The sequence below is a fragment of the Lepus europaeus genome, chromosome 19 (genome assembly GCF_033115175.1).
Source record: "Lepus europaeus isolate LE1 chromosome 19, mLepTim1.pri, whole genome shotgun sequence".
Taxonomy (NCBI): Eukaryota; Metazoa; Chordata; class Mammalia; order Lagomorpha; family Leporidae; genus Lepus; species Lepus europaeus.
The window spans coordinates 35,255,283-35,271,429 of NC_084845.1; the positions used below are offsets into that span (position 1 = coordinate 35,255,283).

At 37.9% G+C, this 16,147-nt stretch overlaps 1 protein-coding gene across 6 annotated transcripts in view; it reads left to right on the forward strand.

Annotated features, from left to right (window-relative positions):
• PHKB (phosphorylase kinase regulatory subunit beta) overlaps positions 1-16,147 on the forward strand; it is a 234,271-nt gene that overhangs the window by 25,313 nt on the left and 192,811 nt on the right. For all 6 annotated transcript variants that reach the window (XM_062177429.1, XM_062177424.1, XM_062177427.1 and 3 more), the window contains 3 exons: positions 5,692-5,781; positions 8,884-9,022; positions 14,718-14,817. In XM_062177429.1, coding sequence (XP_062033413.1) covers positions 5,692-5,781; positions 8,884-9,022; positions 14,718-14,817 — 329 coding nt within the window. The remainder of the gene's footprint in view (positions 1-5,691; positions 5,782-8,883; positions 9,023-14,717; positions 14,818-16,147) is intronic.

Genomic DNA, 16,147 nt, shown 5'->3' on the forward strand with positions numbered 1-16,147 from the left:
GGAAGATATCTCTTTCTGTCTCTCTCTGCCTGTCTCTCTGTCTCTTCTCCTCTTTCTATAACTCCAACATTCAAAAAATAAATAAATCTTTTTTTAAAGAAATGCTACTGTTTTTGGTATGTTGATTATTTATCCTGCTGCATTCCTGAATTGATTTATCATTTCTAGCAGCTTTTGGGGTGGGGGGAATGTTTAGTTTTTTTTCAAGTGTAGTATCATGTCCTTTGCAAACATGAATATTTTGATTTCCTTCTTTCTGATTTTGATGTCACTTATTTCTTTCTTTTCCCTAATTGCTCTTGCTAATACTTCTAGTACTATGTTGAATAACAATGGTGAAAGTGGACATTCTTATCTTGTTTCAGAGCTAAAGAGCAGTATCTTCAGCCTTCCTGCCTTCATTATGATATTGGTTATGAATTTGTCATATATAGCCTCTCTCATTTTGAGATATGTTCCTTGTATACATGATTTGTAGAGAGTTTTTTGTTTTTTTGTTTTTGTATGAAGAGATGTTGAGTCTTATCCTTGCATCAAGGATATTGGTCTGTAGTTTTCTTTTTGTGTTGTGTCTTTCTTTGGTTTTGATAAAAGTAATGATGACCGCATAAAGAGTCTAGCAGAGTTTCAGCCTTTTTGATCTGTTGGAATAGTTTGAAAAGTGTTGGAGTTAGTTTTTCTTTTAAATATTTTGCAGAATTCTTTAGTAAAGCCATCAGGTACTGGACTTTGTTTGATAAGATTTTTGATTACTGCTTCAACTGACATTTACAGAACATTTCACTCAACAGCTACAAAATACGATTTTTTAAGAATTTATTTATTTATTTTTTGAGAGGCAAAATTAACAGAGAGAGGTCTTCCATCTGCTGGTTCACTCCTCCAAATGGCCTCAACAGCTAAGCAGATCTGAAGCCAGGAGCCTGGGTCTTCTTCTGGGTCTCCCACACAGGTACACAGGACCAAATACTTGGGCCATCTTCCACTGCTTTCCCAGGCACATTAGCAGGGAGCTGGATCAGAAGTGGAGCCCATATGGGATGCTGGCACCACAGGTGGAGGAATAGCCTACTATGCCACAGCACAGGCCCCAGAATCTACATTCTTGTAATCAACACATGGAACGTTTTCTAGACTAGAGAATATATTAGGCCACAAGTCAAGTCTCAGTAAATTCAAAAAAATAGAAATCACACTATGTACCTTCTGAGACCACAAAGGTGTTAAACTAGAAATCAGCAACAAGAAAATAGAACACATACATAGAAACTGAACAATGTGCTACTACTTGCTAGTGGTAATTTAATTGAAGAAATTGAAACAAATGATATTGAAAACATATCACAACCTGTTTCCTCATCTGAGATACCATGAAAGCAGTATTAAAAGGGAAGTTTATAGCAATAAGATCTTACATTAAACAAAGTAGGAAGATCTCAAATAAACAATCCAGTAATGCTTCTCAAGGAGGTAGGAAAACAAAAACAGGGGCCAGCATTGTGATGCAGCAGGTTAAACCCCCTATTGAAACTCTCCTATCCTATATCAGAGTGCTGGTTTGAGTCTTGGCTACTTTACTTCTAATTCAGCTTCCTGCTAATGTGCCTGGAAAGCTGCAGAAGGTGGCCCAAGTGTTTGGGCCCCAGCTACCCATGTGAGAAACCTGGAAAAAGTTCCTGACTTCCTCCTGGCCCAGCACTAGCCCTTGCAGCCACCTGGGGAGTAAACCAGCGGAGTGCAGATCTCTCCCTCTGCCTTCCTTCTCTCTCTCTGTAACTCTGCCTTTCAAATAACTAAGTGTTTTTTTTAAAAAAAAAATTGCTTTGGAGTGACTTTCATGTGTGTTGTTGAATAAGAGCAAAATGCAAGGAAAGCTCTATTGAATGATCACTTTTTTATAAAACAGACAAGGAGAGACTCTCCCCTCACTTATGGTATGTATGTTTGGTTAAGATTCTGTAAACATGGAGAAAACATGAGACAGAAGAGAGCCAACAATGAGATAAAGAACAAAAGGATAAATGTCCGCACTAAAAACAGCTTATATGAGGGTACTTCAGAAAGTTCATGGAAAATGTGTAGTATGAAAAGACTATGTATAGATTTCAAAATTTTTTGCACAAAAATAAATTTATTTTTTAATTCCATTTTCCATGATCTTCTTGATGTACTTTCATATAATTATTCATATATTACATTCATTAAAATATTAATGAAGTAATGTGCTTTTTTAATTTGAAAAGAAATTATTCTAGTCAAGGGAGAAAATAAGAATAAAATGTAGATTTATGATAAAATTCTTGTGAAAGAATAACCTTTACTCTTGAATTTTTAAATAAAATTTACCTATTAGTGATATATTTTCTTCACTTAAGCCTTTTTATTTGTATTATTTAAAAATAATTTTATGTTTAATATTTTATTAAGTTTTCCAACCAGGAGTATTAAACATGTGGGCATGAACATATATATTTTTATAATATCATGTCCTTTTAGATTCAGTTGTCTTCATATTTAGTTGGAAATTAATCAGTTGAAATGGCTATTATTTTCAGAGATTATAAGCATTTGTTTGTGTTCGTGAGCCCCGCAAGAGATTGATTTTTCCTGTCCTTATATTTTAAGGCATTTAACTACTCTTTACCTTGTAGTATTCTTTTTCTAATCCTCATGCTTTTCCTCCTGTGCTGTAATCTTGCTAGATATATGGTGCGGTCTTGTGTTTACACTGTCTGTATAAATTGAATGAATAAACAATGGTATTTATCTTAGTCTGTTGCTATTTATGAAGAAATGAGAGAGCTACTTAAAAGATCATCAAAGTCTTGATGAATAACATTTTTGCATGTATTGAACAGCTTTGAATTACATAATGAAAAATTCTATGTCTAAATAGTAGACTGTTGCCATTGCCTTGGCTTGTTGATCAACTTTCCAGCTGGAGTTTCCTCTTAGAAAAATCTTTTCTTCTTTTAATGGAGCTACCCCAGAATACTCAGTAACCTTGAACATGTCTTAGAGTGCAAAATTAAGAAAGTTTTTGCTTTTGTTGAGTTTATATTCAGTACGGTTTTAGGCTCATGGATATGTCTCAGGGATCTCTACTCTTGTTTGTGATTAAGCAGTAGTATTTCTTTTCAAATAACAGCTCCTGCCTCATTTCCACATGTTGATTTTTGCCAATGTATTTCTTTAACAGTTGTGTGTTCTGAAATGAAGATACAGATTATATTTTTTAATATGAAAGAAATTGATAAAAATATCTGGTTTTATGCTTAAACTCATTTTACAAACTTGGTAATTGATAAACTTAATTTTACTTTGTAAGGTTTGGATATAGACAATTTAAATGAGAAAAGCATGGAAAAGAAAAATTTATGTTTTACAAATTCATTCTAAAAAAATAAAAATTCATTTGTAACTTGAACTTCAAAGAGTTACTGAAATTTTTGCATAATTTTGCATATTTTTCATTTTGGGGGGAATTTACAATCTAGTCATTGCTTTCCAATTCTAATTCTTTTAAAAAATGTTACCATTGATTACTTTTCCTTTGACTTCAAATTTGTGATCCTGTTCAAAGTAAATTGTATAAAACATCCTTGTTTAATTTTATATAGTTACAGTGGTGATCACTATAATGTTAACATTTATCCAACCAAGCTATTCTTATGTCACCATAAGCTTCCTTTGAATATATAGGAAAGTAAAAGAAAATAGATGATTTATTTTTATACTTTCTTGCTGAGCATCCTCTCTTTTACCTCCTACTGAATAGATATTTAATGTCTTGAGAAGTCTTATTTTTCTTTTATTTATTATTACTTTAAAAAAAAAAAACATTGGTGATGTTTTTGAGAAAAATTAGATGACAGAATCACTTTAGTCCATTTAGCCTTAAATTTAATAAAGATAAAATTTTTAAATTTATCTTTAAAAATTATATTTTAAAAGATAATTTTTTTAATTTTTAAGTTTTTTAAAACTTATCTTTTAAAAGATACTTTTTTCATCAATTCATACATTTAATGCAAATTGATTTCAGTTTTGCATATTCTGTTTCTATCAATCCATATGCACATGTATTATTTACCCAATTGTATTGGAAGTATATATTCAACTTTTGGTGATTTTATTTTTTTGTAAATAAAATAAAATACTAGCTTGATTAATAGAGATGTAAATGAAAAACAGAAATGTTTTCCATCCATATTCCTTTACCCCAGCAAAATGTCCTGTTTACATCTTTGTATATGCATATACACAATTTGTAACTTATAATTATTTGTGCCTAATTTTGTTTTCTTTCTTAGTGGTTGATCTTCACTGACAGTTTATAGAGTCCAGAGCCTAATTTATTACATACGGGCATAGAAGTGGCATTATTTTTCCTTCCCAACTGTTTGTCTCCCCATGTGCTTTTACCTGTTAGAAGGTAAGGCTGAGGACTTGGCTAGGCCCTTGACTCCTGGGCAGGAGGAAACACAGAAGCCTGATGTTTTCCTGTTTATATTGATAGGTCTTTCTGTTCTTCACAATGCAAGCATTTCCATTTGGTGCCATTTTGGATTCTGTTTTTAGAAAATCTAGTCTCAGAAAGGGTCATTTTCTACTCCTCGTTTTTACATAAATCATCTCTCTTTCCTGCAGAAGCTAATGAAACTGTTGCCTGAATATGTAGGTTTTTTCCTTACTTCCTTTATAATGCTTACTATAGGCCTTAACATAAAAAGGACTCCCAATACCCTAGATTTAAATAGCATACTGGACATAGCAATTCAATCAACATAATTGCTTTGATTTTCTTGAAAAACATAATCACATGCCAACATGATCCTCCCTTCCCTCTAGTAAATTATAGGTTCATTTTTGTGTGCTGTTACTATTAGACTATATGGTATATATTACCTGAATCCAGGGGTGAATTAATTGTGACCTTGAGATGTTTATAATATCTGAGAGCTTTTACAAGAATGAGAGATAGTACTTTGATGGCTGAAGGTCAGATGTCTTTCTTTCAGTCAGCAGTTGAGAAAGTGCACTAGTCAAGTGAATGATTTTCTGTATCCGTTTTTAGCGAATTATGATTCTTGTGTAATCTGTAGCTTGTGAGCAGCATGCTCTGCTAATACCTTAGCGTGGTTTTCATGACTGAGAAGTACGATGATCTCTGCTTGTAGTCCAGATAGGCAAGGGTGTTATCCTCCTAGGTGAAAGTAGAGGCTTAAGGATTCAATCTGAAACCCAGTTGAAGTTGCATGGAGAGAATGGCTTTGGCAACATGGATAATCTGTTTTCCTTGAGGTTTTTGGGGTATGATTTTTTTGAATGAAAAATAGCCTGCCAAAGCCATCAACATAAGGAGTAAGGTTTGAATTTAAGGGCACACCATCAGCTATATTTCTTAAGAACTAGAAATTATTGAGCTAGTGATATTCGAGTTGTTAGGACTAGTGTACACATTGGTTGGTTGGATTCAGTGCTGAGGGTGAGAGTGAGAGTGTCCTGTGACATTTAGAGCTCTTCTATACTTGCTGTCAAGGGTGCCTTTCCCAGCAGTGAAATATGATTGTTTACATTTAAAAATGAAAATTAGATTGTTATGTAGTATGTCTTCATTTTCTTAGGGATTTTCTTTGTTTACCTCAATAAAAATGACAAAATTTGATGGATTTTCAACTTGTTTTTTAGGCTCAGTTTATGAACCTCTTAAAAGCATTAATCTTCCAAGACCAGATAATGAAACTCTATGGGATAAATTGGATCATTATTACAAAATTGGTAAGCAGAACCTGAGGAAACTGTGTCCTTAGTTATCTGTAATTAGTGTTTTCTAAGCTACAGTATAAAATGTATATTATGTAGATAATCTTTCATTTGAATATTGTGGTAGCTGCAATGTTCAGGTAATTACACATTCCTATTACACATCAGTCCTGGAGCTCTAAAGGAATCTAGCATGTCATCTAGCTCTTAAATAATTTAAAAATTGTCTCCAATATCTCTCTTTTAAACTTCCTAAACACTACCAGATTTGAGAACTTGAGGATGTTTCTTTATTAATAAATAATTATCTCATAAAAGTATTAACTTACTCATTTACATATACATGGGGGCCAGTACCATGGCTCACTTGGTTAATCCTCTACCTGTGGTGCTGGCATCCCATATGGGCGCCGGATTCTAGTCCCGGTTGCTCCTCTTCCAGTCCAGCTCTCTGCTGTGGCCCGGGAAGGCAGTGGAGGATGGCCCAAGTGCTTGGGCCCCTGCACCCACATGGGAGACCAGGAAGAAGCACCTGGCCCCTGGCTTCGGATCGGCGTAGCGCTGGCCGTGGCAACCATTTGGGGAGTGAACAAACAGAAAGAAGACGTTTCCCTCTGTCTCTCTCTCTCTCACTGCCTACAACTCTACCTTTCAGAAAAAAAAAAAAAAATTACATGTACCTGGTTCCCAGGTAGTCCTAAACCTTTTGTACACATTTCTAATTCTTTGAGATACAAGAGATAATTTCAGGTTTTATTATGATTAATATCATGTCACTCATTTCTTTATTTCTTTTTTTCATTCTGCTTTTCCAGGCAAATTTTATTTTTCAATGTGAGCAAGAAACTGAAATAATTGGAATGCCTGTTAATTTTTTTTGTCAGTTTACTACTTGTGTCTTTTTTTTTTAATTTTTGACAGGCAGAGTGGATAGTGAGAGAGAGAGAGAGAGAGAGACAGAGAGAAAGGTCTTCCTTTTTGCCGCTGGTTCACCCTCCAATGGCCACCATGGCCGGCGCGCTGCGGCCAGCGCACCGCGCTGATCCGAAGGCAGGAGCCAGGTACTTATCCTGGTCTCCCATGGAGTGCAGGGCCCAAGCACTTGGGCCATCCTCCACTGCTCTCCCGGGCCACAGCAGAGAGCTGGCCTGGAAGAGGGGCAACCGGGACAGAATCCGGCGCCCCGACCAGGACTAGAACCCGGTGTGCTGGCGCCACTAGGCGGAGGATTAGCCTGTTAAGCCATGGCGCCGGCCTATGTCATTTATTTTATGACTTAGGCTGGTAAATAATATAAAATTTGTCTTCCTTTAATAGGTTTTTTAAAATCTATTTCAACCTTGTATAAAGCTTTAATTCAACTTATTTTGGTCAAGATTGTGACATAGGGTGGGTGTTTTTTGTGCAGCAGTTAAGATGCTGCTTGGGATACCTGCAGCCTCTGTGGTAGTGCTGGGTTTGAGTGTTGGCTGCTCTTTGAGTTGCAGCTTCCTCCTCATGTGTTCCCTGGGAAGCAAGAAATGATGGCTCAATTACTTGGGTTCCTGCCACTCACCTGGGGAGACCCTGGTTGAGTTCTAGAGTCCTGGCTTTAGCCTGGCCCAGTCCCAGCTGTTGTTGGCATTTGGGGAATGAACCAGTGGATGGGAGATCCTACTATGTCTGTCTGTCTGTCTCTCCCTTTCTCTCTCTCCCCTTCTCTCTTTCATTAAAAAAAAAAAAAATCCTGGCATGCCTTGTATGTTTTATTATCTTGGTAGTAGTAACTAAAGAGAACTACATTTTTAAAAAAAATTTATTTTTTTTTTTTTGAAAGGCAGAGTAATAGAGAGGCAGAGGCAGAGAGTGAGAGAGAGGTCTTCCATCTGCTGGTTCACTCCCTAGATGGCCACAATGGCTGGAGCCAAAGGCAGGAGCCAGGGGCTTCTTCTGGATGTCCCCAGGAGCCAGGTTATTTTCTACTGCTTTCATAGCAGAGAGCTGGATTGGAAGAGGAACACTTGGAACTTGAACCAGCACCCACCTGGGATGCCCAGTCCTGAGGCGGCAACTTTACCTGCCGCTATTCCACAGCGCCAGCCCTAGAACTAATTTTTAAAACAAATTTCAGTTATTTATTTTGGACTAAGAACTGATTCTTTACTCTGAGAAAATTAGTAAATTCCTTGGTATTCTGAAAGAAATAATTATAACATCAGGTTAGTCTGAGAAAAAGAAAAATAAATTTTAATTCCATAATCTCTGTGAAGGAGCAGTGTTTTAGACGTTTGAAAAGCCATTCTAAAAAGTAGCATGCACCAGCCCAGATTATACTTAATGTATTTTGGAAAAACACTGATTATTCATTTATAGTTAGAAATAAAATGAACTCCCAGGGAATGTGATTTTATTTTCCAGGATTTTTTACTGAAAGATAATAAAACATTAATTTTAGAATCATTCAAGTAAGATGCTCAGTTATTTGCTTTCTACTGTTTTCATGTTATATAAAGATGAGATTCAATTTTGAAATGTTATACATATCCCTAACCTGTACCTAGTTTAAGTAAAACAAATGTGTTCATTTGAACACTAGGCACAAATTAGGTATCTGTGAAATACAGGATTCTGGCCTGTCCTGTGATCTTTCCTCATCCTTCGTAAGCTGTTGGTAAACTACTCACAGCAGGAAGATTGATGCTGTGATTTAGCAAAGATACACTACTGTTTGTCGTACATTTGCTTTAAGATTTCCTATTTAACTGATTTTTTAAAAAATATTGTCCTCACTTTTATTTATTTATTTATTTATTTTTTCCTTTTGGTTCCTGATGTCTTAATAATAAGACTTAGGTCACATATTGACTTTACCCAGGGTATGCTAAAGGCTTTTTTAATCCTAATTAGATGAGACCTTTCCTTAAAACTTGAAAGAACCTTTCATCCAGGTTAGATTCTCACTTAGGATAGAGTGACAGGAGGTTGTTTTCACATATTCAAATATTTATACTATACGTAAATTTAGACACAACCAAATCGTTAGAAATAGGATTCAGAAACCAAAAAGGATTAAGATATTTCAGTTTAAGGAAAATGTCTAGATGTACCACTCATTTTTTCTCTTTTCTTCAATTGCAGTTAAGTCAACATTGCTGCTGTATCAGAGTCCCACCACAGGTCTCTTTCCCACTAAAACGTGCGGTGGTGATCAGACAGCCAAGATCCATGACAGCCTCTACTGTGCTGCTGGGGCCTGGGCTTTGGCTCTTGCATACAGGTGAGCTGGTGTGCACTCTTCTAGTATCTCCATGACTAGGTAAGAGTTTTGTGGGACTAAGACGAATTGAGCAGCTACCTTTTGGTTTTGTTGCTGACTCATTGTGTGACCAGTTGTTGCCCATGTCCCCTTTGTGATCTCTAAGTTCTTTCCTTATCTAAGGATATACATTAGACTGGTTCTTTTCATTTGATGACTTTATAACCATTTTTTTCCTCTAGTTTTCTAAATCACCATCAGTCTTTGGCAGAAGAACTATCCACCCATTCTTATTGAGTTGATTGGTTCCAGTCATAGAGATAATTGATGGTGATTGAAATTTTACAGATGATAAAATTGGAGCCTAGGAGCAGGTGTTGGGTATAATGGTTAAGATGCCAGTTGGGATGCCTATGTACCTTACTGGAGTGCCTAAGTTCAAATTCTGGTTCTGCTCCTGATTCTAGCTTCCTGCTAATGCAGACTCTGCAAGGCAGTAGGTTATTGTTCAAGTGATTAGGTCCCTACCACCTGCATAGGAGACCCTACATAGGAGACCCAGATTGAGTTCCTAGCTTCTAGCTTCAGCCCTTGGGTTGGGAGCACTTGGAGTAAATACCAGTGAATAGGTTAGAAGCTTGCTCTCTCCGTCTCTCAGTGCCTCTGAAATAAAAACAAAAATATTAGAAAACAGAACCAAGAATAGTTAGAAAATTGGTTTAAAGTTATACAACTAATTAATGATAGAGCCAATTCCAGGACTCTTTTTTTTTAATCTCAGTTTAGAGTTTTTCACATTACACTTCATTGAGTATCAGATGTTGTTGCCTTTTTTAAAAAAATATTATATTTATTTATTTGCAGATAGAAAGCAAGGTTGGTTCATTCCCCAAATGGCTGCAATGGCCAGAGCTGGGCCAATCTGAAGCCAGGAGCCAGGTGCTTCTTCCTGGTCTCCCACGTGGGTGCAGGGGCCCAAGTACTTGGGTCATCTTCCACTGCTTTCCCAGGCCATAGCAGAGAGCTGGATTACAAGAGGAGTAGTTGGGACTCAAACTGGTGCCCATATGGAATGCTGGACCCATAGGCAGAGGCCTAGCCCGCTATGCCATAGCACCAGCTCCAGTATAAGATGTTAAATCAGGCTGGCGCTGTGGCTCACTAGGCTAATCCTCTGCCTGTGGCGCCGGCACCCTGGGTTCTAGTCCCGGTTGGGGCGCCAGATTCTGTCCTGGTTGCTCCTCTTCCAGTCCAGCTCTCTGCTGTGGCCCAGGGAAGGCAGTGGAGGATGGTCCAAGTGCTTGGGCCCTGCACCCACATGGGAGACCAGGAAGAAGCACCTGGCTCCTGGCTTCAGATCCACACAGCGTGCCGGCCGTAGTGGCCATTTGGGGAGTGAACTAACGGAAAAGGAAGACCTTTCTCTCTGTCTCTTTCTCTCACTGTCAAACTCTGCCTGTCAAAAAAAAAAAAAAAGATGTTAAATCAAGTCACCCAATTATTTTATAAAGTAAAAAAGACCATTTCAGAATACTAAAATTTCCCTTTGTTTAATTATACATAGAAAGTGCCAAATGTGGATCCTAACATATCGTCAGTAGTAATACATTTTAAATATAATTAAATTATTAAGTTTATGGACATTAATTTTCTGGAAGTATGTATTTCTGATTTTAAAATTATTATTATTATTTTTGGACAGGCAATTTAGACAGTGAGAGAGTGAGACAGAGAGAAAGGTCTTCCTTTTTCTGTTGGTTCACCCCCCAAAATTAGGTCTTTCTCATAACACATGGCTCCTTTGTCTTAAGTCATTGTTATGTTGAATTTAAAAAACATTGGAATACTGATTAATGATAAATTAGTCATCTTTAGCACATTTAGCATTTCCTTACATATTCTAAGTGTTAACTATAAAGCCATTATTGGTCTCAATAATACAGGGGGCATTAGGAACATTCTAACAAAGTGGCTAAGCCAGTATCAGTGCAGACTGAGGTTGAGTGCCTTCTGATTAGACACAAGGAGAAGTACACATCACCTGTGCTGACTTCTGCCAAAATACCTAACAAGAGTCTACACGTGAATAAGCAGTCATACAATGTTCAGTGGTGGCTTCTTAAGAAACAGTGTGATGGGACTCAAAAAACAGTGGCATCTGGAGCCAACATTGTGGCAATGCAGGTTAAACGAATACCCATGACACTAGCATCCCATATCATAGTGCTGATTTGAGTCCTGGGTGCTCTACTTTTTTTTTTTTTTTTTTTTAAAGGTTTATTTCATTTATTTGAAAGGCAGAATTTCTAGAGAAAGAAAGGGCTGGCTCTGTGGCATGGTGGGTTAAGCATCCGCCTGCAGTGCTGGCATCCCATATGGGTGCCAGTTTGAGTCCTTGCTTCTCCACTTCTGATCCAGCTCCCTGCTGATGGCCTGGGAAAGCTGTAGAAGATGGCTCAAGTGCTTGGGCCTCTGCACCTGCATGGGAGACCAGGAAGAAGCTCCTGGCTCCTGGCTTCAGATCGGCCCAGCACTAGCTGTTGCAACCATTTGGGGAGTGAACCAGCAGATGAAGACCTCTTTTTCTCCCTCTGTAACTCTGACTCTCAAGTAAATAAGTAAATCTTTAAAAGAAGAAGAAGAATTCTAGAAAGAGAGAAGGAAAAACAGAGTTGTCTTCCATTCACTAGTTCACTCCCCAAATGGCCACAGCTGTTGGTGCTGGGCCAGGCTGAAGCCTGAAGCCAGGAGCTTCCTTTGAACATCCCAAGTGGATACAGAGACCCAAGTACTTGTCCATTACCTTCCCAGGCACATTAGCAGGGAGCTGGGTTGGAAGTGGAGCAGCCAGGACTCAAACCAGCACCCATATGGGATGCCAGCAGGCAGACGCTTAATCTGCTATGCCACAGTGACAGCCCCTGGATGCTCTCTTTTTGATCCAGCTTCCTGCTAATGCTTCTTGGAAAGCAATAGAAGAAAGCCCAGATAGTTAGAGTTCCTGGCTTCTGGCTTCTGGCTCGGCCCAGACTTGGCCATTGCAGCCACCTGGTGGTTAAACCGGTGTTTCTCTCTTTTTCTCTCTCCTTCTTTGTCATTCTGCCTTTCAAATAAATAAATCTTTAAAAAAATTATTTATGGTAGATTGAGAACTAGGCATGAGCATAACTAGATTAAGAGATGAAAGAAATATGACAACAACCTAATACATGCTCCTTGATTGGATTGTACTTGAATAAAACTGAAATTGGAGAAGACCCCCCTAAAATTTACTCTGAAACGTGGCCCTTTAAAGTTCCCTAGAAATGCTATCCAGGGTGCCACATGTGCTACTGGAATTTGGGGTACCGTATGATTTCACCACGGGCTTATTACTAAATCCCCAATATTAATAAGCCCAAGAGGGTTCTTGCCTAATATTTAGAGAAGAATTCTAAATACCAGCACAGATAAACGAGGCAGCATGGTATGTTATAAGCTTTTTTTTAGTGAGAAAGGTGCATAGGAGAGTGAGAGCTTTATTTAAGATAGAGAGGTGCCGGCGCCGTGGCTTAACAGGCTAATCCTCCGCCTTGCGGTGCTGGCACACCGGGTTCTAGTCCCGGTCGGGGTGCCGGATTCTATCCCGGTTGCCCCTCTTCCAGGCCAGCTCTCTGCTATGGCCCGGGAAGGCAGTGGAGGATGGCCCAAGTGCTTGGGCCCTGCACCCGCATGGGAGACCAGGAGAACCACCTGGCTCCTGGCTTCGGATCAGTGAGATGTGCCGGCCGCAGCGGCCATTGGAGGGTGAACCAGCGGCAAAAAGGAAGACCTTTCTCTCTGTCTCTCTCTCTCTCACTATCCACTCTGCCTGTCAAAAAAAAAAAAAAAAAAAAAAAGAGATGGAGAGGTAAATAGGGGTTCATACCAAGCACCAGGAACCAGCCACGTGGATGATCATCCAGGCCAGGAAGCCTAGAACACATGGCCCAAAGGCCATGCGCCCTGGAGGTGTGGGGCTACAGCAAGCCCCTTGCTAGCAAGAGGCTAGGGAAAAAGAGCAGGCTGGGCCACACCATGTCCCACCTTTTAACCCACTTCCAAAGGGGAGTGGTTAATTAACCTGATTGGCTGGTGGGCACCCAGGTGCGGCCAGGTAGGGGAATGAGGCCACTCATGGGCGTGGCAAAGGCGTGGTCTTCCATTTCACAAATCTAACAATTTTAACCTGTATGCCTGCCTACTTCAAAACTCTAAGATTCATTTTGTAGATAATTTGATAAATTTTTATTTAAACTATATATTAGATAATACAGTATCAGTATTAAATTCTGTGAATGTAATAATACTATGGTTTTATAGGAGAACCTCCTGGTTTTTAAAAGATGTTTCTGAAGTGTGTAAGGGTGAAGGATTATGATGTTTGTAGCTTACTTTCAAATAATAATAATAAAAATTATAGCAGGTAAATACAAGCATATGTCAACAACTGATGCATCCAGGTGAAAAGTAAAAGGTTTGTTCATTGTAATATCCTTTTATGTTTTTTGTAGACTTAAAATTTTTCTAAATAAAAGGTTGGAGGAAAATGGCATTAAAAAAATGTAAGAATATGGGCAACATGTGGATAAATGTCAGACATTAACCTTTTCCAAAAAGGCTTCAAACATCTGATAAAGAATTTAAAATCCTTACTTTGCTGCATTCACTATCTGTGTGGTATTTGTGTCTATTAAAATGCTTGTGTCCAAATGGGGCAGGAGGATGAGGGTTGGGGAAATAGATTGTAGAACAAATTCATGCTAATTTTACCATAGTGCCTTCCTGAGAAGGGAGGAATGATCTGCCAGTGATAACCACTTACTTTTATTGACATTCATCATCCATCCTAAGTCAAGATAATAATCATTAACCCCAGCAGTGGTAGAACTAGGAAATAATTATAGTATACTTTTTATCAAGTAAGAATGATCACCAGCTATTTCACTTTTGATTAAGTGAAACAATAAATATGTTATTTTTTTTTTTAGTAGTGGATAATTCTCTTTTACCTTTTGAAAGCTGGTAATCTATAATAAAAAAAGCAACTTCTGGACAGAAAGAACATCTTAACTGAGTTTAACAAATTTTCATCTGTTCTTTAATTTTCAGAGCAAGTGATTTAAACTAGAGTCAGTTAATTTCAAAATAAGACCTGAAGATATAACACTTTATACCAAAGTATATCATGGATCATAAAGGGTGTATAGAAAATGTGCTTAATTGTGACTAAAGTCACATGGTGTTGCTAAACACATGAGAGCCAAGAAGGCATTTGCCTACCTTAACCTCTACTTCTTTAAATCCAAGTAGCAATTGTGTGACCTAAAGGGATAAGTTAAAAATTGCCCTCATTCTATAATGATAATTTTTAAAATCTGTTGGTGGATTTTTTTTCAAATGTAGAACTGTCAGTGTTTCAGTCAAATCATTATACAAAAAAAGTATGCTGTTTTTAAAGCACTTGGCTTTACTTCCTTTAAAAAAAGGAAAATATGCACAAGTTTCATCACAGGATTCTTTTTTTAATTGCAACATTTCTACATCTGCTGGGAAAATGGAGTTTCACTGTGACAGAAGTAGTAGACGTCACCGGAACACAGGATTAGCTAGATAGTTAAATACTTAATTATAAAAAGCTTTGCTTCCTTTTCAGATGCATTTCCAATTTGTTTCATGAGTTATCTCTCTCACCCAGGCGCATTGATGATGACAAGGGAAGGACCCATGAGCTGGAGCATTCGGCTATAAAATGTATGAGAGGAATTCTCTACTGCTATATGCGACAGGCCGATAAGGTAAAACACTGTGGTGTGGACTGGAACTCTCACATCATTCTGAAGGATTAATTTAACCAGTTTGCAATAGCATCTTCTAAAGAAGAATTATTTTAAAAAGGTAAAACCACATCCTAGGGCAGTCTAGATAGGTGAAAACAGCCTGTGCCTTCCCAACTCAGGTTTTGAAATCCTGAAATTGAAGGGGCACCTAAAGCAAGAGATGATTGCAAATTATTATTTAGGTTTGCATTGATTTGTGTTTTGCACCTGTTATTTGCTTGATAAATACCTGGTTTCTTAGGAATCTCACAAATATCCCTAATTCTAACCAATATTATATTACTTAAAGAAAATGCATGTCAGAATTACCTCTGGACATGTAAATTGCTCCGGCTTAAGTGAACTCTTATTTAAAAATATAATATTTCCTGCGTTTACATGCAGAGTCCAGTAATTACAGGTTTTGGAAACTGAAGTTTACTGAATTATGTGAAAATTCAAAATATATAAAACTTTTTAAAAACTGTTAAGCTTATATAAACATAATGTGCTGTTCTCTCTACTTACCTCTATCCCCATGTCCCCAGATTTTAATTGAGTAAGTGTCTCTATGTGTGCATTAGTGTGTCATGCATGGGTCCCCAAGACTAACCCCAGGTTTGATGATTTGCTAGGAGGAGTCATATGACTCAGCAGATACTCATAGTCTTGGTTATAGTTTATTAAACTGAAAGGAGAGAAAGCATAATCAGCCAAGGGAAAGGAACATGGGGCGAGCACAGGCTGGAGACCAAGGGCTAACTTTCAAGAATCATCTCCCAGTAGGGGTGTACAGATGTATTTAATTTCCCCAGGAACTAATTGTGACAGCACTTACAAAATGTCTACTAGGGATGTGGATTGATGGCTGGTCACATAGGTACCTCTTCCTAAGCACTAAAATTCCAAATTCCTAGAGTGAAATCACATGTTTAGCATAACCCATATTTTTTGTAGAAACATTTTAGGCACGGTTTCTCACTCCTATGTGGGAATGGTAGGAACACTCTCCAAATCCAAGTTCCCACATATTAGCCCAGGGCCAACCATTCATGCAGTCTTACTAAGGTGAGAGTCTACAGTCTGCTGTGTTAACTTTTCTCTGGTTAGTGAGTACACTATTTTCTAGTCTGTTACTGCCTATGTGGTATTAGACAAATTATTTAACTTCCTTGTGACTCAAATTTTTTTTCTTCTGTAAAATCTAGGTACATGTGGTACCTCCCTTTTAGAGTTCTTATAAAGGTCAAGAAATAATTTATGGAAGGCAACTGGGTGATTGCACAGTCAGTATTTGCCACGGACCGGC